This window comes from Trichechus manatus, unplaced genomic scaffold (genome assembly GCF_000243295.1).
Source record: "Trichechus manatus latirostris isolate Lorelei unplaced genomic scaffold, TriManLat1.0 scaffold00059, whole genome shotgun sequence".
NCBI lineage: Eukaryota > Metazoa > Chordata > Mammalia > Sirenia > Trichechidae > Trichechus > Trichechus manatus.
The window spans coordinates 6,343,790-6,368,601 of NW_004443995.1; the positions used below are offsets into that span (position 1 = coordinate 6,343,790).

Here is a 24,812-nt window from a genome sequence, read left to right on the forward strand (position 1 = left end):
ATGGCTAAGATTAAAAAAAAAAAAAAAAAAAAAAAAAAAAACAACAAATGTTGGAGAGTCTATGGGGAGATTGGAACTGTTATGCACTGCTGGTGGGAATGTAAAATTATATAACCACTATGGAAAACGATATGATAACCTCCTTAAAAAGCTAGAAATACCATAGGATCTAGCAATTCCACTCCGAGTAATGTACCTTAGAGAAATAAGAGCTGTCACACAAATACACATATGCACAGTCACATTCATTGCAGCATTATCCATAATAGCAAGAAGATGGAAACAACCTAAGTGCCCATCAGCAGATGAATGGATAAACAAATTGTGGTACATACACGCAGTGGAATACTACGCAACAATAAAGAACAATGATGAATCTGTGAAACATCTGACAACATGGATGAATTTGGAGGGCATTATGCTGAGTTAAATAAGTCAGTCACAAAAGGAAAAATATTGTATGAGACCACTATTGTAATATTCCAAGAAAAGATTTACACACAGAAAAAAACAATCTTTGATAGTTACGAGGGAGGGTAGAGGTGGGAAGGGTAAATCACGAACTAGACAGTAGACAAGTGTTAACTTTGATGAAGGGAAAGACAACACACAGTACAGGAGAAATCAGCACTACTTGACCAAGGCAAAGTCATAGAAGCTTCGTAGACACATCCAAACACCTTGAGGGTCAGAGTTACTGGGGTTGAGGGCTGGGGAACATGGTCTCAGGAGACACCTAGGTCAGTTGGCATAATATAGTTCATAAAGAAAATATTCCACATCCTACTTTGGTGAGTAGTGTCGGGGGTCTTAAAAGCTTCTGAGTGGCCATCTAAGATACTTCTATTCATCATCACATTTGGTGCAAAGGAGAATGAAGAATACCAGACACAAGGAAAATGTTAGTCCAGAGAGCTAATGAACCACATGAATCACAACGTCCACCAGCCTGAGCATAGAAGAACTCGGTGGTGTCTGGCTACCACTACTGAACTCTCTGCCACGGATCACAATAGAGTTCCATACAGAGTGCGAGAAAAATGTAGAACAAAATATAAATTTACAAAAAAAGACCAGACTTACGGTCTGACAGAGACTGGAGGAACCCCAAGACTATGGCCGTTCTGCACCCTGCTAACTCAGAACTGAAGCCACTCCCAAAGTCCACGTTTCAGCCAAAGATTAGATAGGTCCATGAAACAAACAATAACACAAGTGCAGAATGTGCTTGTTAGTTCAGTCAAGTATACAAGACCAAATGGGCAATACCTGTCCAAAAGCAAAGACAAGAAGGCAGGAAGGGACAGGAAATGGACGAATGGACAAGGAGAACCCAGGGTGGAAAGGGAAAGAGAGAGGGTGCTGATACATTGTGGGGATTGCAACCAATGTTACCAAACAATTTGTGTATAAAATTTTTGAATGAAGAACTGATTTGCTCTGTAATATGTATATACACACAGAAGGCTGTGGCCCCACTCTTTGAAACCCCAGAGACCCAGAGGTTGTCACCCTATCCTTTGAGACTGAGACAGCTCTGCTTCCTGTGTTCCTTGTCTCTTCAGCTTCTGCTTCCTAGTTCCTAGGCCTCTCGGGCCCTCAGAGCCTGTGTCTCTCCTGCTGGGACAATTGTTCCAAAGCTCTGTAGCTCCACTGGTAAGTGCTTGGGGGCACACAGAATCCAGAGAATGTGACCAACACCTAGAGTCTGTAAGGCAGAGCCATTGCCTAAATGGACTCAGAGAACAGAGGACTATTTTCAAGCCTTGAGAACTAATCTAATGTGTTCTAGTGACTTGCTTGGTTCCTGTTATCCCTTCTTTGTCTCCAGTTTCTCCCAATTGTAATGGAAATGTGTACCTTATACCTGTTTCACCATAGGGGAGGATTGATGACAAAGACCTTACCCCGCCTGACAGAGAGAAAGCCTTCTCTCCTAGAGCTGGCACCCTGAGCTCGGATTTCTAACCTCATAGGCTACGAGAGAAATTTCTCTTTGTTAAAGCCATCCTCTTGTGTTCTTTATGTTATAGCAGCCCTAGATAACTAAGACAGAATTTGGTAACGAGAGTGGGTGCTGCTCTAACAAATACCTAAAATGTGGAAGTGGTTTTGAAACTGTTGAGTGGATAGAGGTTGGAAGAGTTTTAAAGTGCTTAATAGTAAAAGCCTAGATTGCCTTGAAGAGACCGTTGGTGGAATTATGGACATTAAATACAGTTCTGGTGAGGATTTAAAAGGAAGTGAGGACAACTGTTAACATCAGAGACTGTGAAGATGATGAGAAGCAGCAGCAGAAGAAAGGCAGCAGCAGAACCAGGAGACCAGCATGACACAGTGCTGGAGCTGAGTCATGGAGGGACATAGCTGAGTCCCTTTGGCAGGAGGCTTCCTGGCGGATGCCTCCAAGCACTTACCAGTGGAGCTAGGGTTACTGACCCATGGAGCAAGAGAGCTGAGTGCCTTCCTGCTGAAGTGTACTGGCGGAGTGGGATGCTTCCGTGCACTTATTGGTGGAGCTGCAGAGCTTTCGAACACTTGTCCCAGAAGGATAGATACAAATGGTGAGGCCTGAGGGGCCGAGAGGCCAACAAACTAGGAAGCAGAAGCTGAAGAGACAAGGAACACGGGAAGCAGAGCTGCCTCAGGCTCAAAGAGTAGGGCCACAACCTCTGGGGTCTCAAAGTGTGGAGCCGTGGCCTCCGGGGTTTCAAAGAGTGGGGTGACAGCCTTCTAGGTTTCAGAGTCAGATCTTCACCAGCTCGGTTCTGGAGTGTGGGGCCGCCATTCACGAGTGCCATTGGGATGTGGCTGGATTCGCCACCCAAAGCTGAGGAGGCAAGGCTGCCATCCCAAGGAGTAGAAGAACAGGGCCTACTGGGGCTGAGGCAGTGGAGTCACCACTCAGATGGACTAGGAGAATAGGACCTCATTATCATCAAGCAAGAAGAGCCAGGAGTGTGTGTCCTTTGGACCTGGGGTCCCTGCATTGAGAAGCTCCTAGACCAGGGGAAGATTGATGACAAGGACTTTCGCCCAGAACCAACAGAGGGAGGAAGCCTTCCCCTGGAGCTGGCACCCTGAACTCGGACGTCCAGCCTCCTAAACTATGAGAGAATAAATTTCTGTTTGTTAAAGCCATCCAATTTTGGTGTTTCTGTTAGAGCAGCACTAGATAACTAAGACAATATCATTAATAATACATGGTATTAATAAAAGAAAAATTTCTTTCAAAGAATATAAAATACAAGTTTAATAGCAGAAAGGTTTAAACTATAGTCACACACCACATAATGTCCATTTGGACAGCATGACTGCATATAAGTCCATGATCCCATAAGGTTATTATAGAGTTGATAAATCCCGATCAGAGGGAGCACCTAACAAACACTCCCAAACTGATCAGTGTTATCTTGAGTGTTACAGAGCAGTTCATGGTTCATTGTTAAGACCCACTCTAGGTATGTAATTCAAAATTTTAATATAAATAGGCTTTATGGCAATCCATTTTTAAATACGAGTTGTCCCTAAGTCAGAAGTTCGTAACCTGAGGATTGCCTGTGTATAATATGGTCTTCACAGAACATCCAAATCACATAACTTCCTATTTCACAGAACCTATTGCAGATGTTTAACTATGCGTGAGTGAATTTGAAAATTTTAATATCCAAATGGGATTGTTAAGTTTTTTCTGTTGCAAAAAAAGAGATAATAAGACTAGGATAGATCCTCTAGTCCCATAAAATTACAGATTTTTAACTTTATGTAAGGTTAAAGTGTGTGAGGTAGAATTAAGTATAATTAAAGTTAAGTATAAAATTAAGTATAATAATACCTAAATAATTTTATAATTTAGTATGAAATTTTAGGATTTGTACATTTGTGTTTTAAAACATGTTATTAAAACTAAAATTAGTATACAATTTTTTTTAGTATGCAAACCTCGAATTTTAGTTCAAGTAATGTTCTTTAGTTCTGCAGGGTTTTATATCGATACCATTATGATAGCAGTAATGACAAATCTTAGTAAGTGGCTAATGATGTGCATTAAAGAACAAGGTATAGCTTTGTGTGCTCATGTTTTCAAAGAAAACTAAAAGAGAAAAGAGGGTTTTAGTAAATGAATCAATATCTGGAAGTTTTAAAGTTATCAGATTTAATAGCTGTGTGTTAAGTTGACATTACTCTTTAAAATATACTACAGTATTTTTCTACCATGCTGTGAAGCATGAACAATTGAGACATAATTGATGTTAACCCACTAAAGGAGCTAAATACGGTAATCTATGTGGTGAGTGTTTGCTAATTTGCAAAATTTAGTCATTCTACTGCTTACTGAAATATTAAGCTCTATTCTTTTTGTCAGGGACATGCACATTTTTAATTAGTTAGGTTTTTTTTTTTTTAAAATGTTCAGGGGGAATGTTTGATTCATACAGTCTTTGCCTTATTTAAAACTTGACCCCAGAGACTTACCTTCATTCATTCAATAGAAGTTTCAGTTATTTAATGAGGACTTTTCACTGGACATACAGACTGACCTTTGTTCAGCAGGTACAGATTAGAATGAGTGTGTGTGTAAAATACAAACATGCAGTGTTTAGGGATTAAATATTGGCATTTGTTTTAATGATACTTTATTGTAAGGAGCATTATTTATTTATACCCTTAGGGATTTCAATAAACAATTGACTACTCCCTGGGTAGGTGCTAGACAGATGATCTATTTGCATTTTCTTTTTTGTTCTTTTGAAATACCTGGAAAATGGTCATTTTGAAGGAGCCAGTTTATCATTGCAAGGATAAGGAGAAGATAAGTCAGTATCATTCCACATATGGGCAATAGCTTCTGCATTTATATATGTGTGAACATCTGTTGTAAATTTTTAATGTTAAATTAATTTGAAACAATAAATTTGTTGTAAATTTAGAATTTTTATATAAGTTGAAAAACGGCAGAATGTATTGTGAAATTACATTCTCTTATTGGCAGGAATGAAGGACAACCTGGTGTGAGATTACTGATATATTTAGTTTGTCTTTTTTATTTAATATAACTACTGCTAATTAATTTAATTATTCTTGATGACAAAGTGTTTTCTTATAATTTAAAAACAACACTTTGTAAAAATCTTTTTCTGCTGTATGTTCTTTTAATCTTGAAAATTGACGTTACTTCTACAGTAGTGCCAGGAAAACATTTTTGTTATTGTTGTATTTAGAGCCAAACAATGAGACCTCTCTTTTGAAAAATTTTTAATATGCATTTCAGCTCATTAAAATTAGAGTCAGTTTGCACAGTTAAATTTGATTTTGTTTTATAAGTACTGCTTAGTGTCTCATACAAACATTTTCTTGATATTTATTACTTCCTTGTCTGCTCTTAAGCATATGGGACCTTATATTTTCTTTTTTTCAATCAACTTTAGAAAAGTTTAACACAAAGTACCAGTAGTCCTTTTAGAGAAAATGACTGATATATTCCAAATAAAGATGGGCTTTAAAAAACAACTACCTTTTTTTTTTTTAAAAAAAAAAAAACCTCATATATTTGATTAAACACTGGTAGTAGGTCAGAAGCCAGTCATAGTTCATCGATCACATTGCTGTTAAAAATTCAGAAAATTGCAGGTGTAATCTACTGAGTATTATACTAAAGGTTTTGGTTTCTGAAACACTTCATTGAATGTTATCTGGGAATGGAGGCACTGGACCAGATTGTCAAAAATACTAGATATTGAAGAGTCAACATTTTTTTCACCTTACCTTGTTTTCCCTTCTACTTTGACATTTTTTTGTGGAAAATGCAGGAATGGAAATATTTTGATGGTGAAGTTGGAAAGAGTTGATATAACCACTTTAAAAAATAATTGTCAGTATTAGTGTGAAGAAATGTGTGCTTTTGTATCATTTTAAAATTAATCCTGTGCATGTTGATTTCCTGTCATGTTGATTTCCTGTCAGCTGGTTAAAGATTTTGTAACCAGTCAGCTCTCAACGGAGCAGTAGCATGAGGATGGGAGGCATGTCAGCATAATCAAAACTCCCAGTAGATAGAAAAGTCAACTCTGTTTATCAGAGTTGGGAGAAGGAAAACAGTGTGTTGTGGAGGAGAGAGATTTACTATGGTTAAGTTCATATTGTACTAGGAATATGCTCACCCCCAGAGGTAGACTCAGTAACTATCCAGAGGTTAATTGTGGAAGATTGCTGTAATGCCTACTGACCCCAAAGGATCTAAGGCTGTGGAGGACCAAACAGTGCAGATTTTTGGATCCTCAGGTTTGGATGAGAGCTTGTAATCAGAACTGATGGGTCAAGTACTGCCTAAAGACCTAACATGTTTCAGGGAAGGTCAAATTGTCTCAGATCCTTTCTGTTGCTTCATCAGTTAAATCTACAGAACCCCTGAATAGATCTTGATTCTGCTTAAGTATACACAGAACTGACTGTGTGCCTTATCCAAATATGCAAATTGAATCAAAATGCTTAGATATAATTGAAATAAGCCTGAGAAAGTTGTGGGGTTGGTTTGAGGCAGTGGCAGCCTTTTAATAAAAGTATTTTTTTTTGCATAGGGCAATGGCCAAGTTTATCAAATGTTTATAGCTATGCTTTGTTTTAAACCAATCTGATATATGAAATTGGTAGAAAACCACTTCTTATAAAAGTTAAATCTGGGAATGATTTTTTGCTTTACAGTTTCCGGAGTTTTCAAGGGAATTTACCTTTGGTTTCTTTCTTAAATTTTTGTAGTGAATTTTTAAAAAGATACTTTATAAGCATTGTCTCATGTCACATGAATAATCATTGAAGAATTTGGATGTGTTTTCATCCTGAAGTACCAGACTAAAGATAGTTTTCTTTAACTGTTTAAAAAGGTAGTTCCAGAATCCCTCCATGGATATACCCTCTTCAAACCTTTCTTCCCCTTCTGAGTGTGGCTCCTAGCCGGACTTTGATGGAAATCGCCTCCTGTTTCTTGGTAGTAGCATTGCCTAAAGCATGCATCTCACACTATGAATTAGTTTATTTTTAATTTATATGTCTTTTGCTCTGTAATGTTAATTACATTCCCATGGTGGAGTGTTGCATATCCTTATCCTTTGTATTTCCTGCAAACTGATAATTTAAGCTGCACTGCCCAATAACAGTAGCTGCTAACCATGTGCCACATATGACTATAAAAATTAATTAAAATGAAGTAAAGTTAAGAATGGGGTTCTTTGTTCATACTAGCCATATTTCAAGTGCTCAAAAGCCAGATATGGCTAATGGATACCATGTTGGACAGCACAGCTATAGAACATTTACATCATTGCAGAAAATTCAATTGGACAACACTAATTTAGAGGCTTTGTCAATTAAGATTTGAATTTTTGGAGACAGCCACTTCATAGATGGTGGTGTTTTCATAAATGATATTGTGTTCTTTATCAAGAGATAAATAATGTCTGGTTTCTCTCTTTTTGTGTTAGGGCCATTGAAACTCACTGCTTAGATTCTTAACTCATTAAGGGCCACAAAATGATGATATCCAGTGCCATTATTCTTTCTTCATTTATTTGTTGGAATACTTTTATAAAGAGAAGCTCCTTCTCTGACATATTGTTACCAGCGGTATGGTTTATATGAGAAAGGCATGGTAAATGGTTAAGACTTCTCTGCCATATTAATTTTAAAAATAGAGTTATTCTGGAAACTTTCTGTACAATTTTTCTGTAAACCTAAGACTGCTCTAAAACTAGTCTATTTAAAAAAAGCAAATTTGAGAGTCTTAAAGAGAAAACAAATAGAATTTGTTTCCTAGCATCCTTCAAAGATGACCATATAGGATGATTTATTTTTATTTTTTATATCATGGATTTGAACGTATTTGATGGTTTTCCTCCCATTGCGGCTAGTATCCTTTCTGATGCCTAAATTTTTCCGCTTTTGGACAGTGGAAGCCTCTTCAAGGTGGCTTCCAAGACTTTTTAATACAGTCTTACTAATCTCTGGAAACTTACTTGCTATCTGGAATGACAACATGTGCCAATCTAATCTTACACATTTCCTGTCCTGGATTTGGACTTGGTCATTTCCCAAAGAAGCTGTGGTTTGTTTTTTTAGTGGAATATGGTATTTCAAGACCACAATTTCCACGCTAAGGATGCTCATTGGTAATAGATTGGTCATTTTGTGTAGAACTTTTTGCTGACAGAACTAGTATATATCTGTTTTTAAAGATAAACACTTGATGAGATTATAGTACTTCTAATGCACTGTATGTACTATAGAATCGTATTAGCTTTCTAAATACCAAAACCAAACCAGTGCCATAGAGTTGATTCTGACTCATGGCTACCCCATGTGTTGCAGAGTAGAACTGTTGTCCATAGGGTTTTCAAGGCTATTATCCTTCAGAAGGAGATCACCAGGTCTTAATTCCAAGGCACCTCCGGGTAGGTGTGAACCACCAACCTTTCAGTTAGTAGTCCAGCACTTAACCATTTGTGTCACCCAGGGAGGGCCCCCATAGCCATTCTAAGGGGAGTGAAATTGCTTCCCATTATAGCTTTTACTTTTATTTCCATAATAACTAAAGATATTGAGCATCTTTTCATGTGCTTATTGGCCATTTGTATATTCTTTGGTGAAATAATCTTTTCAAGTCTTTTGCCCATTTTTTGGTTGGGTTGTTTGTCTTTTTGTTGCTTGGTTCTTTTTAATTAGGCTCGTGATTGCTACCTTTCTCATTTCATTTCTTTCTCTGCCTGACTTAAGATCATCTGAAGTCTCTGTCAATGCCCTCCAACAAGAGACTACCAGAAACACACCTTTTGTTCGTCAAGTTGGTTTATTACTCTTTGCAGTGAAGGTGAATGTACACTCTGGATAACCTTGGGGCATCTCAGTAGGAAAGTGCTTAAAGAGGACTTGTTCTAGGATTTGGGCTTGTGTTAGGTGATTTTGCAGAGAGTTTAAAGAAGTGGAGCTTTGCCTCTGGATTGGATATGGTAAGGAAGCAGGGATAATTCTATGATGGGATATCCTAATAAATCTTATTGTCTGCCAGTTTGTCATACTGTGGTGGCGTGCATGTTGCTGTGATGCTGGAAGCCATGCCAAATACCGGTGGGGTCACCCATGGTGGACGGGTTTCAGCGAGCTTCCAGACTAAGACTAGGAAGAAGGACCTAGTGATCTACTTCAAAAAATTTGGCTAGTGAAAACCTTATGAATAGCCGTGGAACATTGTCTGATATAGTACCAGAAGATGAGCCCCTCAGGTTGGAAGACACTCAAAAGTTAGAGGGTCAGCGAAAAAGAGGAAGACCCTCAGTGAGATGAATTGACATGGTGACTGCAACGAAGGGCTCAAGCATAAACAATTGTGAGCATGGTCCAGGGCCGGGCTGTGTTTCCTTCTGTTGTGCATAAGGTCGCTATGAGTGAGAAGCGACTCAACAGCACCTAACGACAACAACAGAAGAAGGGAACAGTAGACCAAGGCTTAACAGAGCTGTAATTTATTAAAGAAGCAGCAGTCACTCATATTAGGATTGGGAATGTTTGACTATTTTTGTTATTTTGACAAAGTTTATTTTTGTCTATGTTCAGACATGGTTATAGAGTAATATTGTTTTTATATTGATTCATCATGGTTATAGAATGGCTTTGTCTAAGATTGATGTTTTATGAAATTGTTTATATTCAACAAGAAACCTCAAGGCCTAGCTGTAGGTTCCAAGCCAGTTCCTAAGAACACCAAGGCCTACTTGATAGTACAGGGCCAGCTCCTGGATCTCAGGGGCTGCTTTTCTCCTCATCTACTTCCATTATGTTTCTTTCTACATCCTAGATGAGTGCTTCTTCTTCTGTCACTCTCTGTCCATACCATTTTGTCCCCTATAAGTGCTGCCAGCATATCCACATCCAACGTTTGGAGAACAGATTAAATGCATCAGTTAATATATAGATTCTGGGATCCCTTGAGCCCCTCTTTCCTCCTTGTTTATCAGCTTTCCATAGTCTTTTTGGTTTGCCTTAATATGTTTAGTAGCTTTCTTGGTCTATCCTTGTACAGAATTGGGATGGATTTCAATTTGTATTTACCATAACACTAATTGCACTGGATACTACTTTCAGAAACTGAAATTTGACTTTCTGAATTACAGCTGCAAGCAAGATCTGTACATCTCCTGTATCTATACACTCCAGGTCGTTAGGATACCATCCCTTTGGATTCCAATGCTTTTGCAGTCTATGTATCATAGGGGGGAATTTGACATTGTATATGTCCATTCTTTTTCTAACTTCTTCTCCCTAATATTGACATTAGAAAGCAAATGGCTCTTCTGTATCTTCAAGTCAAATTGAATGATCCTCTATTCCTATGTATCTTGATTCTTAAACGGGAACTTTTTTTTTTCTCTGACTTTCTTGAGCTTCTTAGAACTCTTCAGGCGTTAGTAAATTATCTTCAACATTAGCATTCCATACTCACTCTTTTAAGACTTGTGATGTTTTTTCTGTTCCTATTTCTTTTCACCCCCTTAACGCATTCTTTGGGCCTATCAGTGCTAATTTCCTTGTGACTATTTTCTCTTGCTAGATAAAATTGATAAACACAGTTATTTATTGAAAACATAAAGATGATGACTCCTGTATAGGACAAAATAGTTTGAAATTTTATACTTTAACACGAGGTTGAATTGGTCACTTAACAGTACAGAGATACAAGAGTATGTAAGGGTATCTGGGAGCACTGATTGGAAAGAGTGAAATAAGATAACATGGTAGAAATCAGTTGTATGCTATAGTTTGAACAGAGATAGTGGTATAAAGTAGTAGGAAATAGAGAGGGCAGTATATACCTTGTGGGAAGATTGACCTATGAAAATATGGAGGTGGGAATGCTTAACATTCTGCGGTGAATAGTAATTGAGAATCTTCTATTGTGTCAGATTCTCTAAGCTCTAGGGTTAGATACATGAGAAAGATAAGGGCTCTGTTTTAAAAAGTTCAGTATAGTAGAAAGAAAGGCATTTTAAAATTCAGTTGAAATAACAATATGACAAATGTAACAAAAGGTTTTGTACTAATTACAGTGAGGATGCAAATGAGGAAGTAATACATTCTGCTTGACTCCTTTAAGGAAGGCTTCTCAGCTATTCACTGGATTATGTTTGCAAGACTAGAGTCACGGGTAGTCAGGGTATGACAGAAGTTATATGATGACTGAGAAAAGACAGTTTTCATGGTAATGGAGGCATAATTATTTACAGGTAAATTTATAACTACCTGATTCTGTTTTTTGCTTCAATTTTTAAAAACATTTCTGCTTGTAAAACTCTATTGACATTTGGTGCCGAATAGAAGGAATCATGAACCGAGTTTAGTAAGTCAGGAGTTACTATTGCCTCTTCAGCTCCTGAGATGTAAAGATTGCTTGTGTTGATTATTAAGCTTTTAACTAAGCAATTTGTATATGAAAGAGTAAAAGAAAAACCTTACTAGTTGTTAGATTTGAATGTTACCCAAATAGTCACGGACGTTTTTCTTTTATAGGTAGTAGATCATCTCAAGCAAAATTACCCTCCGTTCCAGCAGTTGGTTCAGTTCCACAAGACCCAGTTTCAAATATGAGGTATTTAAGCTGCTATGTTGGATGTTTGTGCTTTGTTCCTTTTGATGACCCTTTTACTATCTAGCTATATTTCTTTTTTTCTTCTTTCTCTCTTTCAACATATATGATATTTAGAGGCTTGGGAATGGAATATCTTACAAGTTCGTTTTATTTTAAAAGATTATGACATGAAAAGGTTCATGAGAAGTGACCTATTTGTGATAAAGTAATGAATACTATGTGTAAAACAAATATTTTATGCACATAGTTGCTTATAGCTTATGTTTCCAATGATTGTAAATTGACAGTTTGGAATTTGGGTTCCCCTTCTGTAGAAATGCTGTAACATTGAGTGGTGGCCAGTCAGCCAAAGCTGCAATGATGCTGAATTATGGATGTATTTCCTGTCATATTTACCTTGTTTAATCTGGTGTGGGATGCTGTGAATGCATTTCCACAGTTAGAATCTTAGCGGCCAGAGAGTTCTTGATCCTTCTTACCCCAAAGAGAACATCCATAGCATGCCACAAGTGTACATTTGTAGTTGTGATGCCATCCAGGGAGAAGAGGCTCTGGCTCTTTGGGATGCATAGAGAGGAATAGTAGTAAGGGTGGTACATGGGAGAAGATGATTATTGACAGCAGAAACTTCTGCTGGCTTGTCAGCTGATAGTTTCAGTACATACATACTCATTGCCATTGAGTTGATTCCAACTCACAGTGACCTTATAGGACAGAGTAGAACTGCCCCATAGGGTTTCCAAGGCTGCAATGTTTACAGAAGCAGACTGCCACACCTTTCTCCCAAGGAATGGCTGGTGGGTTTGAACTGCAGACCTTTCAGTTAGCAGCCAAGCACTTAACCACTGCAGTACCAGGCCTCCTGATAGTTTCAGTAGCAGCTTCTTTCTTGGTAGTGTGAGTGGGAAGAACCACTAGGACATAAATAGTGGCTGTTTGTGTATATGTTTGGTTTGGTTTATAATTTAAAAATTAAAACTGTGAACACCTCTAAATCTTCTGAAGTGCTGGGGGCTTGCTTTATCGTTTTTATTGTGATAAATACATAGTTAATAAAACATTTGACATTTCAGCAATCTTTGTATGTACAGTTCAGTGACGTTAACTATGTTCATCAAGTTGTTCAACATCACCTTTATCGGTTCCCAAGTTATACCATCACCCTTAATAGAAGCTCAGTGTACCCTAAAGGGGCTTGTTTTTTTAAATTCATTAAATATATATGTGTGTATATGTATCTATAAGGAGCCCTGGTAGTGCAGTGGTTAAGCACTCAGCTGCTAACAGAAAGATCAGCGGTTTGAACCCATCAGTGGCTCAGCGGGAGAAAAGACCTGGCGCTCTGCTCCAATAAAGATTACAGTCTAGGGCAGTTCTCCTCTGTCATACAGAGTTGCTATAAGTGGGAATCATCTCAACAGACAATAACATGTATGTGTGTGTGTATATATATATCTATATATATATCTATGAAGAATATACAGTCATGTGCATAATGTCCATTTGGGCAGCCTCCAACAGCATATACATATGTGGTCCCATAAGGTTGTAACAGAGTTCAGAAATCCCGATCAGAGAATGGGGAGAAGTGGATGTAACAGGATGTAGTAAATGCAGCAGCTTCCCGCATGCAACATGTATATCTTATGTCTCTTGGCCAAGCTGGTACGGGGATGGGGTGGGGTGACCCATGCCACTTCTCCTGTGACCAAGGGGGCTTCTCAGGGTCCATGCACACCCTGTGCCAGCTGGACCTGGGTGGAGCTTCCCCGTGGTCCTGAGTGGTGAGTAATGGGCCCTGCCGCAGGCACTAGGCATCAGGGAGGGTATACAGGATGCTGGGGCTCTGGGTGGCGGGAGGCTCCCAGCGCTAGGCCACGGTTGGAAGTCAGAGCCGGAACCCAGGTCCTGGGTGAGCAGACAGGGGGCCCAGGTATCTGGATGCTGAGAGCTATCAGTTGGGTGACGCAGTAGGGGCGAGCACTCCTGCAGTTATCTGAGGCCTTGGAAGGACGGATAGTCGTCTGAGGTTGGGCCAGCATGAGGCATCTGGAGCAGGGACCCAAGTATCTGAGCAGTAGGAGGTATCTGGCACTGCCAGCCATATAATTGTACAGTACATATATAACCTATATTACCTTGCCAGATACATTAGCTGAAATACAGTACTGTCCGTGTACAATGTCTTGGCTATTTAGTTGATACAGGTATACTACAGTGTCCCATTTAGCCTTGCTACGTATATAATGTGTTCACACAACATCCAAATCACATAACGTTGTATTTCAAAGAATGTATCATGGATGTTAAGCAATGCATGACTGTATAGGTACATATAGTCACACATAGATATTTATATAATTTGTAAATTGAGATAATCCTAAATGTGCCTATATAGTATACGTGTTTTCAAATGAAAAGTTGTTCAGATTACATTAGATATAAATTGTTACAGAGATAGAATTCAATGAAAAAGAATATAAACTGATTCTTTAAGCTTCTAAACGTTTATTGGGTCTGTACCATATGCTGTTGCTGAGAACTTAGAAATGAAGAAAACATAATTCTTGAACTCTAGGCGTACTGATGGTTTAGTGGTGAATAGACAGATTTGATAAGGACTGTAGAGTTTGTTGGAGCCCTGGTGGCACAGTGATTAAGAACTGGGGTGTTAGCCAATAGGCTGGCAGTTCACATCCACCAACCGCTCCTTGGAAACCCTGTGGGCCAGTTCTGTTCTGTCCTATAGGGTCAGGGTCACTGTGAGTTGGAATCAACTCAATGGCCACGGATTTGGTTTTTTTTTTTTTTTTTTTTTTTGATAGGGTTTAGATTGTCATGGACATTCCTAAAACGCTAATACTTTTAAATGGCCAGTTAAGATTTCCAGTAAGAACTGATACTTGGAGTGGTTGTGAACCAGGCTGTTGGCCAGGACCGGGGGTAGTAAGCTAGAGCAGGATAAAGAAGGTTGTTCCAAGCAGAAGGAATAGTATGCATAGCAGTAATGAGCCTTTAGGTAATTTTTAACATAATTTTACATTTCTGTGGAATGTACATCATTTTAATAATATAAAATTGAAATTCTATGAAATAGTTTTGGTAACTTATCACCTTTCAATTAGTATTACAGAGCGACTGGAACATGCTTTGGAAAAGTCAGCGCCTCTTCTGCGAGAGATTTTTGTGGATTTTGCACCTTTTCTTTCTCGTACACTTTTGGGTAGCCATGGACAAGAGCTGCTTATAGAAGGAACAAGTAAGTGATTTTTATTTATTTCATTATATACATTTAAATTTCAAGGTTAAGAGAAAGTAAATTGATAGTAACCGATGTTCGGAGTTTCACTGTAAGTGTTTTCAACCTTGTTGACCTGGATTCTAGTAGATTTGTATCTTTTGAGGAATATATTATGTGTCTCTGTTATGTTTAATCTGGTCAAGGTTTTTGTCTGTGGTCTGAATGAAACAGAAAATTATGTGTTGACCCAAAGAACTAAGATATATTCTTTTAAAACCACATCAGAATTAACTTTGAGGTGAGAGAATTGGAGAGACTAGTTTCACAGTAATTAGTGAGACATTAACCTAAGGTTTTACTTAAATGTAAGCTCAGTATAAACCATGATGTATTGCTACATATTTGGAAGATGAGGAATGCATTATTAGTCTCTATTAGTGAGATTCTAATTTACAAATAACTAGAGAAAACAATAGTATTGTACTCTATCCTGCTTACACTAGACATAGATTACTGGACTTTTTCTAGGTAGTATACTTTGAGATTTTATCAAACCAGTAGCACGCAGAAGTAGTTTGTTGAGGGTATTGGAAACCATGTTTTTTAAAGAGTAAATGAGGAATATTGGAATTATTATTATTATTTTTCTTCTTAGCGTGGGGTACTTGCCACGTAGCAAATTTCTTCACATATTAGAAAGGGTAACTCATCCAAGTAGAAGTAGACATAAACCTGAATTTGCTCAGACATCAGATTTCAGTGCAATAGAGGATGATATTTCCAATAATTACAGCTATTTAAGAGTTTAACAGACTGACTTCAAAATACAGCCTTCATTGCTGTAACTAGAAAATTCTAAGGAGAATCTAAATGACTTTGATCACAGATGCTATAGAATTGATTTTTGCATTCAAAAATGTTCAGACCATGTAGAAGCAGAAAGCAGATTGGTGGTTGCCAGAGGCTGGAGGGAGAGGGGAAGGGGGAGAAGTTTTTTAATGAGTAGAAATTTTATTTTGGAGTAATGGAAATGTTTCAGAACTAGATAGAGGTGTAACTAGGTAGCTACACAACGTTGTGAATGTACTAAATACCAGTGAATTGTTCACTTCAAAAATACTTTATGTTCTGTGAATTTCACCTAATTAATTAAAAATATATTGAAAAAATAATGTTTGGACAAGATAATTACTAAGTCTGGCTTGTCTATATTTGTGGTTTGTGGTTTAGAATAAGATACATATTTCGTTGAAGCTGAAAAATCATGGGAAAGCAAAATTATCTGTACTCTAGCCTTCTAAATATCAATTTATAGCTTCAGTGGTAATAATTTTGGTTGGCTAACAGTAGCTAGATAATCTCCTAAGAAGTTTTTTTTAAACTTGTGCAATAGCTCTTCTTTTGTGGTAATAAGGATATAATGGAAATGCAAGGTATATGTAGGTTAATAGTTTAAGATTTTTGCATCTGAATGTTAATTATGGAATATCACCAGTTTGATCCATAAAATATCTATCTGTATATAAATAGTAAGCTTTAGTAAAGTAAAAATTTCATTATTTTCTTTGCTGTCAGGGTATATGGAGTTTGTGATGATCTCATTTCTATATAGTCAAAAAGTAGCATTGAGTTTATTTGAAATATTTAATTAAGTTTGGGGTGAGATTTTACTTTCCTTTGCTGTAGGATATGATTTATTTAGCCATGGAGGACTATTGGAGCTAATAAAGTAATAAAATTTGAAAGGAATCAAGTCTGAAAGTTAAAGAGTCTAAGTTACAAGATTTCTGCCTAATTTATACTTTACATATCATACATTTATTTTTTAAGGGGGTGTTAAAACTTATGAACTAGATTTTATTTCATTATCATAAAATTGTGAGTAAAATCTATATATTAATTATAGCCTTTCTGTATAGTAAGACATTGTTGCTAATTAGTTGGTCTTTGAATTTTATAACCGATCCAACAAAATAGGATCACTTGGGATACCCAGAGGTATTAGAAATTTCCAATTCTAGGTCCCTGAACAAAATTGAACCTAGAATCAATTTCCTACCAATAAATTTTGACAAAACAGTAATAAGGAAGAAGATGTATTGTGTCTCATGTATAAACTTGAACAGTACCTACTCATTGGATTATGTTTATAAAAACAGCAGGCAAATCCAAGAGTTCTCATATAACTTATTTTAAGTCGAGAGTAGTGTTTTTGGATGAGAGTTTTATGCATTATAAAACAGAAAGGTTTTGAGTGGAGATAATTAAAGCGTTGGTGTTGTTAGTTGCCGTGGAGTTGATTCCAACTCATGGTGACTCCATGTATGTAGAGGAGAATTGCTCCATAGAGTTTCCAAGATTGTGATCTTTCAGAAGCAGATCTCCAAGCCTGTCTTCTGAGGCACCTTTTTGTGGGTTCGAGCCACCAACATTTTGGCTGGTAGTCAAGTGCTTACCCATTTGTGCTATCCAGGGCCTCGTAATTAATAGCATAACAGAGTGCTGGAAACATTGGACAAAACAGCAGGAGATCCTGGTTTTAATTCTGTCCTTGCCAGTTGCTAGCTATGTGATCAGGTTGTACAAAGTTTATGGTTTTTTTTGTGTGTGGTGAAACATTTTTTCTTATTCACAAAAAACATTCACAAAAGTAGAAAGTACAACATCCATGAATTTATTACCAAAACCATCTTCATTTTGCCATAATTGTTTGCCTTGTCCACCACCCCTTTATTATAATATTTTAAAATAATCCCAGACATTGTGTCATTTAACCTGTTTAACCCTTAAAGATTCCCTAATGCATCTAAAAAAGACATTTCTTTACATAGTCATAATGCCATTATTACACTTAGTAAAATCATTAATATCATCTAACACCCAGCTCATATTTTTCTTTGATTACCTAAAAAATGTCTTTTTATAGTTTAGTTTTTTCCAGTCAAGATCCAAACTTCTGCTGGCTTGTCAGCTGATAGTTTCAGTACATACATACTCATTGCCATCGAGTAGATTCCAACTCATAGTGACCCTATAGGACAGAATAGAACTGCCCCATAGGGTTTCCAAGGCTATAAATCTTTATGGAAGCAGACTGCCACATCTTTCTCCCATGGAGTGGCTGGTGGGTTTGAACCGCCTACCTTTTGGTTAGCAGACAAGCACTTAATCACTGTGCCACCACTAAAAACCAAGCTCATTGTCGTCAAATTGATTCTGACTCATAGTGCCCCTATAGGACAAAGTAGAACTGCCCCATAGGATTTCCAGGGAGCGGCTGGTAGATTCTAACTGCCGACCCTTCTGGTTAGCAGCTGAGCTCTTAACTATTGCCCTACCAGGCCTCCTTTAATTAGATGTAATACTTAGTAATACAGCATGTCAGGAGGCACATATTGTGTGATTGTCTCAATTTAGTGATACTAACCCATTTTTTTCAAGTAGTTATAACTCTTTGTAAGGATTGATATTTAATTATTCTTTGTTTTTTGAGGTCTTCTAAGCAACAAAGAGAAAATTAACTTCAGTCCAATAAAATTTATTTTGTCTTATAATGACCATATGTGGGTTCATTGTACCTTTTTTTAATTTCATAAATCTAAGATTCATTTTGGGGTCTTGAAGATGTTATTTTTCCTACATCTCAAAACATTTGCTGTTTCATCATACTCAGTTATTCCTAATTATGCTAGGAACTAAAATAATAAGAAAACAAAAATTATTGAATTGCCTATAGAATAGTGGTGTAATAGGAAACAAATCATTACTTTTGTTATCACCCTCAGTTTTCTTTTTTTTTTTTTTTTTACTGCTTTACCTAAAATATCACTTCATACTTAAAGAAGATATATGCTTTCATTTTCAGTGTGGCAAATACTAACATTTAGAGAGGGCAAAAATATCCTAGATATTACAGTGGTTTGTGGCCTTCCAAAGGGCCACAGTACATAAACAGATTATGTATAGAGTATCTTTACTATTAAAATTTGATGGGGGACTTAAGAAAAGAATGTCTAAAATGAAGAAAAATTTTAGAAACACTGGCATAAAGTAATGCAATAGATGCCATCTTTGTAGTCTTATTGAGCACAGTTGAGAAATCAGAATTTTTTGTTTTCTGCCCATAATGGCAAAAAGAAAATTGACAGAGGGAGACATTTTAGAATTAGTAGAAAATGTGAAGACAAATTTAAAGAGGCAGGGAGCACCATTCTGTCAATATTATCAAACTGAAGAACAGATTAGCAAATGGTATATTTCTAGGGCTAAAAGGAAATTGTTTTTATTAGCAAGTCATTCAACGGGAATAACTTCACTGTGCAAAGTTTTTATCGTGCTATTTTATGACAAGAACCTGGACTGTCCCATTTTTTAAAAATGATGTGACAGTTTCTTTCATCTTTTGTTATAATTGTTGTTGTTGTTAGCTGCCATTGAGTTGGCTCTCAGCTAATGGGGACCTCAGGCACAGTGAAACAAAAGGCTTCCTGGTCCTGGACTATCCTCATGATTGGTTGTATATCAGACCATTGTGATCCATAGAGTTTTCATTGGCTGATTTTCGGAAAAAGATTGTCAGGCCTTTCTTGCCAATTCTTTTTAGTCTGGAAGCTCAACTGAAACCTGTTCAGCATTATAGCAACAGGCAAGCTTCCACTGATAGATGAATAGTGGCTGCGCATGAGGTGTATTGGCCGAGAATTGAATGTGGTCTCCTGTATGGAAGGTGCGGATTCTACCACTAACCCACCAATACTGCATTTGGGATGATTATGCACCACAATTTCATGATTGAGTTTATAAGTGAATAAATTGATGAAGGCAAGTGTGGATACAAAGGTGATTAGAAGGAAAAAATTCATGTAGAAAAATGAAAATATTCAGTGGATTGATCATCCTAAATAATGTTTATAAATAAACAAAAAAATGTTCTGTAATTCTGGAGCGAAGAAGTGGTTGTCTTCCCTTCAACAAAATATGAATCATCAAAGTTGTGCAGACTGTTATGTTTTGATGATGTAAATTCAAGGAGATCCAAAATTATTGATACGCTAGAGCCTCTTAGAAATGTATTTGAAATTTGGAATTAGTGTTTTCAAGATGGATATGTTCCAGATTCATGATGAGCAGTTAGTTGCATCCAAAGACATTGTTCATTTGAAATATATATATACATATATGGAGCCTTGGTGGTGCAGTGGTTAAGAGCTCAGCTGCTAACCAAAAGGTCGACAGTTCAAATCTACCAGCCACTCCTTGGAAACCCTATGGGGCAGTTCTGCTGTGTCCTATAGGGTTGCTATGAGTTGGAATCGACTTGATGGCAAGGGGTTGTTGTATGTTACGTGTGTGTGTGTATATATATGTATGCCTATATGTGTGTGTATATATATATTTCAAAACATGGAAAATGTGGAATAAGAATTTGAGATTACTGTGCTTAAGTTCTATGCATTAAATTCTCTTTACTCTTCTGTAAATTATTGTTTGTGACTATTTTTCCTGGTATACTGAAGGTTAAGATGGATCAATGGGTTTAGAATGATACTAGCATAATCTCTGGTAAATCATTTAATTGTTCTGAGTCTAGTATGAAGTTAGGAAAAAGAATAGGTGATAGATGTAGGGTAAACAGAACCTGGAAGCACATCTCTGGGCCATTTGAAATTGAAGTGGGCTTTTGCCATGAAACTCAACAGAATGTCCTACTACGACACATCATTAGTTTATAAAACTCTTGGCTTGGTATCTTGAGTTTGTCCTTTTAGAAGAGATTGAAATGCCATGTCTGTGAAAAACAGACAAAAAGATAAAACCAAGCAAACTGAACCCACTTATTAGTCTGAGATCTTTTAGAGAGTTCGGATCTCTGACATGTGACGTAGGCATGTTGTAGAGTGTTTTAGAGAGGTTAGACCTCTGAGCCTGCAAAATACTTCTCTTCTTTCTGCTGATTTGGGATATAATAAGGATGTGTCTTAGTCATCTAGTACTGCTATTACAGAAATACCACAGGTGAATGGCTTTAACAAAGAGAAATTTATTCTCTCACAGTTTAGGAGGCTAGAAGTCCAAATTCACAGTGCCAGCTCCAGGGGAAGGCTTTCTGTTTCCTTAGGCTCTGGGGGAGGGTCCTTGTTATCAGTCTTCCTGTGTCCTAGGAGTTTCTCAGTACAGGGACCCTGGGTCCCAAAGGACACACTCCCCTCCTGGTTCTGCATTCTTGGTGGTAGGAGGTCCCTATTCTCCTAGTCCTTCTGAGTGGCAGCTCTACCCTTTGAGACCCCAGAAGTCATGGCCCTACCCTTTGAGACTGAGGCAGCTCTGCTTCCTGTGTTCCTTGTCTCTTCAGCTTCTGCTTCCTGGTTCCTTGGCCTCTTGGCCCCTTGGGACTCAGCCCATGTCTGCCCTGCTGGGGCAAATGTTCCAAAGCTCTTCAGCTCCGCTGATAAGTGTCTAGAAATACCCAACTCCACCAGTAAATTTCGGCCGGAAGTCACTCAACTCTCTTGCTTTGTGAGTCAGCAAGCCTAGCTCCACCAGTAAGTACGTGGAGGTACCCCACTCTGTCAGGAAGTCTCCTGCCTAAAGGCACTCAGTTCTCTTGCTCTGTGGATCAGCTCCAACATTGTCTCACGCTGGTCTCCTGGTTCTGCTGCTGCCGTTTCTCTGATGCTATTTCTCACCGTCTCCAGTGTAACAGCTCTCTGCATTTCCTTCTGAGTCCTCACCAGAATTGTCTGACGTCCATAATTCCACCAACAGTTTAGTCCCTTCAAGGCAATCTAGGCTTTTACTATTAGGCACTTTAAATCAAGATGCGTTGATCGTTATTGGTGATTGGAATACGAAAGTTGGAAATGAAGAAGGATCGGTAGTTGGCAAATATGGCCTTGGTGATAGAAATGACACCAGAGATTGCATAATAGTATTTTGCAAGACCAATGACTTATTCATTACAAATAACTTTTTTCAACAACATAAATGGCAGTATACATGTGGATCTTGCCAGATGGAACACATGTGGAATCAAATAGACTACATCTGTGGAAAGCGAACTGGCCAGGGGCTGACTGTAGAACAGACTATCAATTGTTTGTATGTAAGTTCAAGTAGAAGCTAAAGAAAATTACAAGTCCATGAGAGCTAAAGTACAACAGTTAGTATATCCCACCTGTATTTAGAGACTCTCTGAAGAAGAGATTTGATACATTGAACACTAATGACCAGACGAGTTGTAGAATGACATCAAGGACATCATACATGAAGAAAGCAAAAGGTTATTAAAAAGAGAAAAGAAAAAAAAAAAAAGACATGAATAGATGTCTGAAGAGACTCTGAAACTTGCTCTTGAATGTAGAGTAGCTAAAGCAAATGGAAGAAGTGATGAAGTGAAAAAGCTGAACAGAAGATTTACAAACTAATGTATTATTATGAAATGTGCAAAGACTTGGAGTTAGAAAACCAAAAGGGAAGAATGTGCTCGGCATTGCTCAAGCTGAAAGAACTGAAGAAAAATTCAAGCCTCGAGTTGCAGTAGTGAAAGATTCCATGAGCAAAGTATTGAAGGACGCAGGAAACATCGAAAGAAGATGGAAAGAATACACAGAGTAACTGTACCAAAAAGAGTTGGTTGACGTTTAACTATTTCGGGAGGTAACATATGATCAAGAACTGGTGGTATTGAAGGAAGAAGTCTCAGCTGTACTGAAGGCATTAGTTGAAAACAAGGCACCAGGAATTGACAGAATACCAATTGAGATGTTTCAACACATGGATGCAGCACTGGAAGGACTCACTGCTCTATGCTAAGAAATTTGGGAGACAGCTACCTGGCCAACAAACCGGAAGAGATCCATACTTATGCCTATTCCAAAGAAAGGTGATCCAACAAAATGCTGAAATTATTGAAACCTATCATTAATATCACATGCAAGTAAAATTTTGCTGAAGATAATTAAAAAATGTTGCTTTGAATCGACAGGGAACTGCCAGAATTCAAGCCAGATTCAGAAGAGGATGTGGAATGAGGGATGTCATTGGTGATGTCAGATGGATGTTGGCTGAAAGCAGAGAATACCAGAAACATGTTTACCTGTGTTTTATTGACTACGCAAAGACATTTGACTGTGTGGATCCTAACAAATTATGGATAACAATGCAAAGAATGGGAATTCCAGAACACTTAACTATGCTCATGAGGAACCTGTACATAGTCGTTTGAACAGAACAAGGGGATACTGCCTGGTTTAAAATCAGGAAAGGTGTGTTCAGGGTTATATCCTTTCACCATACTTATTCAGTTTGTACGTGGAGCAGAAAATCCAAGAAGCTGGACTATATGAAGAAGAATGCAGCATCAGGATTGGAGGAAGTCTCATTAACAAACTTTGATATGTAGATGATAAAGCCTTGCTTGCTGAAAGTGAAGAGGACTTGAAACACTTTTAACTGATGAAGATCAGACTACAGCCTTCAGTATGGATTGTACCTCAACATAAAGAAAACTAAAATCCTTACAACTCAGCCAATAAGCAACATCGTGATAAACAGAGAAAAGATTGAAGTTGTCAAGGATTTCATTTTATATGTGTCCACAATCAATGCCCTTGGAAGCATCAGTCAAGAAATCAAATGACATATTGCTTTGCTGCAAAAGACCTCTTTAAAGTGTTAAAAAACAAAGATGTCACCTTGAGGACTAAGGTATGCCTGACTCAAGCCGTGATGTTTTCAATCTTCTCATGTGCATGTGAAAGCTGGACAATGAATAAGAAAGGCCAAAGAAGAATTGTTGCCTTTGAATTACGGTTTTTGTGAAGAATGTTGAATATACAGTGGACTTCCAGAAGAACAAACAAATCTGTCTTGGAAGAAGTACAGCCAGACTGCTCCTTAGAATTGAGAATGGTGAGACTTCGTGTCACGTACTTTGAACATGTTATCGGGAGGGACCAGTCATGCTCACTAAATCATGCTCAGTAAAGTAGAGGGTCAGCGAAAAAGAGGAAGACCCTCAAGGTGATGAATTGACAGAGTGGCTGCAACAGTGGGCTCAAACATAGCAATGATTGTGAGGGTGGCGCAGCATCAGGCAGTGTTTCATTCTGTTGTATATCAGGTAGGTATGAGTTGGAACTAACTCGATGGCACCTAACAACAACCAACAACATTAGTGGTAAATAAAGTGTAAGTTGAAATAAGGTATGTACATGTATGTGTGTGTGTAATTATATATATATATATATATATATATATATATATATATGAATGTGTATGTGTATATACACACATACATACATGTTATAGATTGAATTATGTCCCCCTAAAAAATGTGTTCAAATTGACTAGTCAGTGATTCCCAGTATGGTGTGATTGTCCACCATTTTGTTATCTGATGTGATTTTCCTGTGTGTTGTAAATCCTACCTCTATGATGTTAATGAGATGGGATTAGCAGCAGTTATATTAATGAGGCAGGACTCAGTCTACTGTATTAGGTTGTGTTTTAAGTTGATCTCTTTTGAGATATAAAAGAGAGGAGGGAGCAGAGAGAGATTAGGACCTCATAGCACCAAGAAAGTAGAGCCAGGAGCGCATGTCCTTTGGACCCGGGGTCCCTGCACTGAGAAGCTCCTAATCCAGGGAAGGATTGATGACAAGGACCTTCCTCCAGAGCCAACTGAGAGAGAAAGCCTTCCCCTGGAGATGATGCCCTGAATTTGGACTTCTAGCCTGCTAGACTGTGAGAGAATAGATTTCTGTTTGTTAAAACCGCCCACTTGTGGTATTTCTGTTATAGCAGCACTAGATACCGAAGTCAGTATGCATGATTCTCAAGTTTATTTGACCAGGAGTCATTTTTTAATTGCCTCAAAGCCAACATCTCAAGGAACTGGAAATACTGCTTGTTAGCATAACAATCTTTTCCACAAAATAG

The 24,812-nt window shown here is 37.7% G+C and overlaps 1 protein-coding gene across 5 annotated transcripts in view; it reads left to right on the forward strand.

Moving 5' to 3' along the window:
• LRBA (LPS responsive beige-like anchor protein) overlaps window positions 1-24,812 on the forward strand; it is an 840,314-nt gene that overhangs the window by 230,168 nt on the left and 585,334 nt on the right. For all 5 annotated transcript variants that reach the window (XM_023733554.1, XM_023733553.1, XM_023733556.1 and 2 more), the window contains exons 32-33: window positions 11,554-11,632; window positions 14,758-14,891. In XM_023733554.1, coding sequence (XP_023589322.1) covers window positions 11,554-11,632; window positions 14,758-14,891 — 213 coding nt within the window. The remainder of the gene's footprint in view (window positions 1-11,553; window positions 11,633-14,757; window positions 14,892-24,812) is intronic.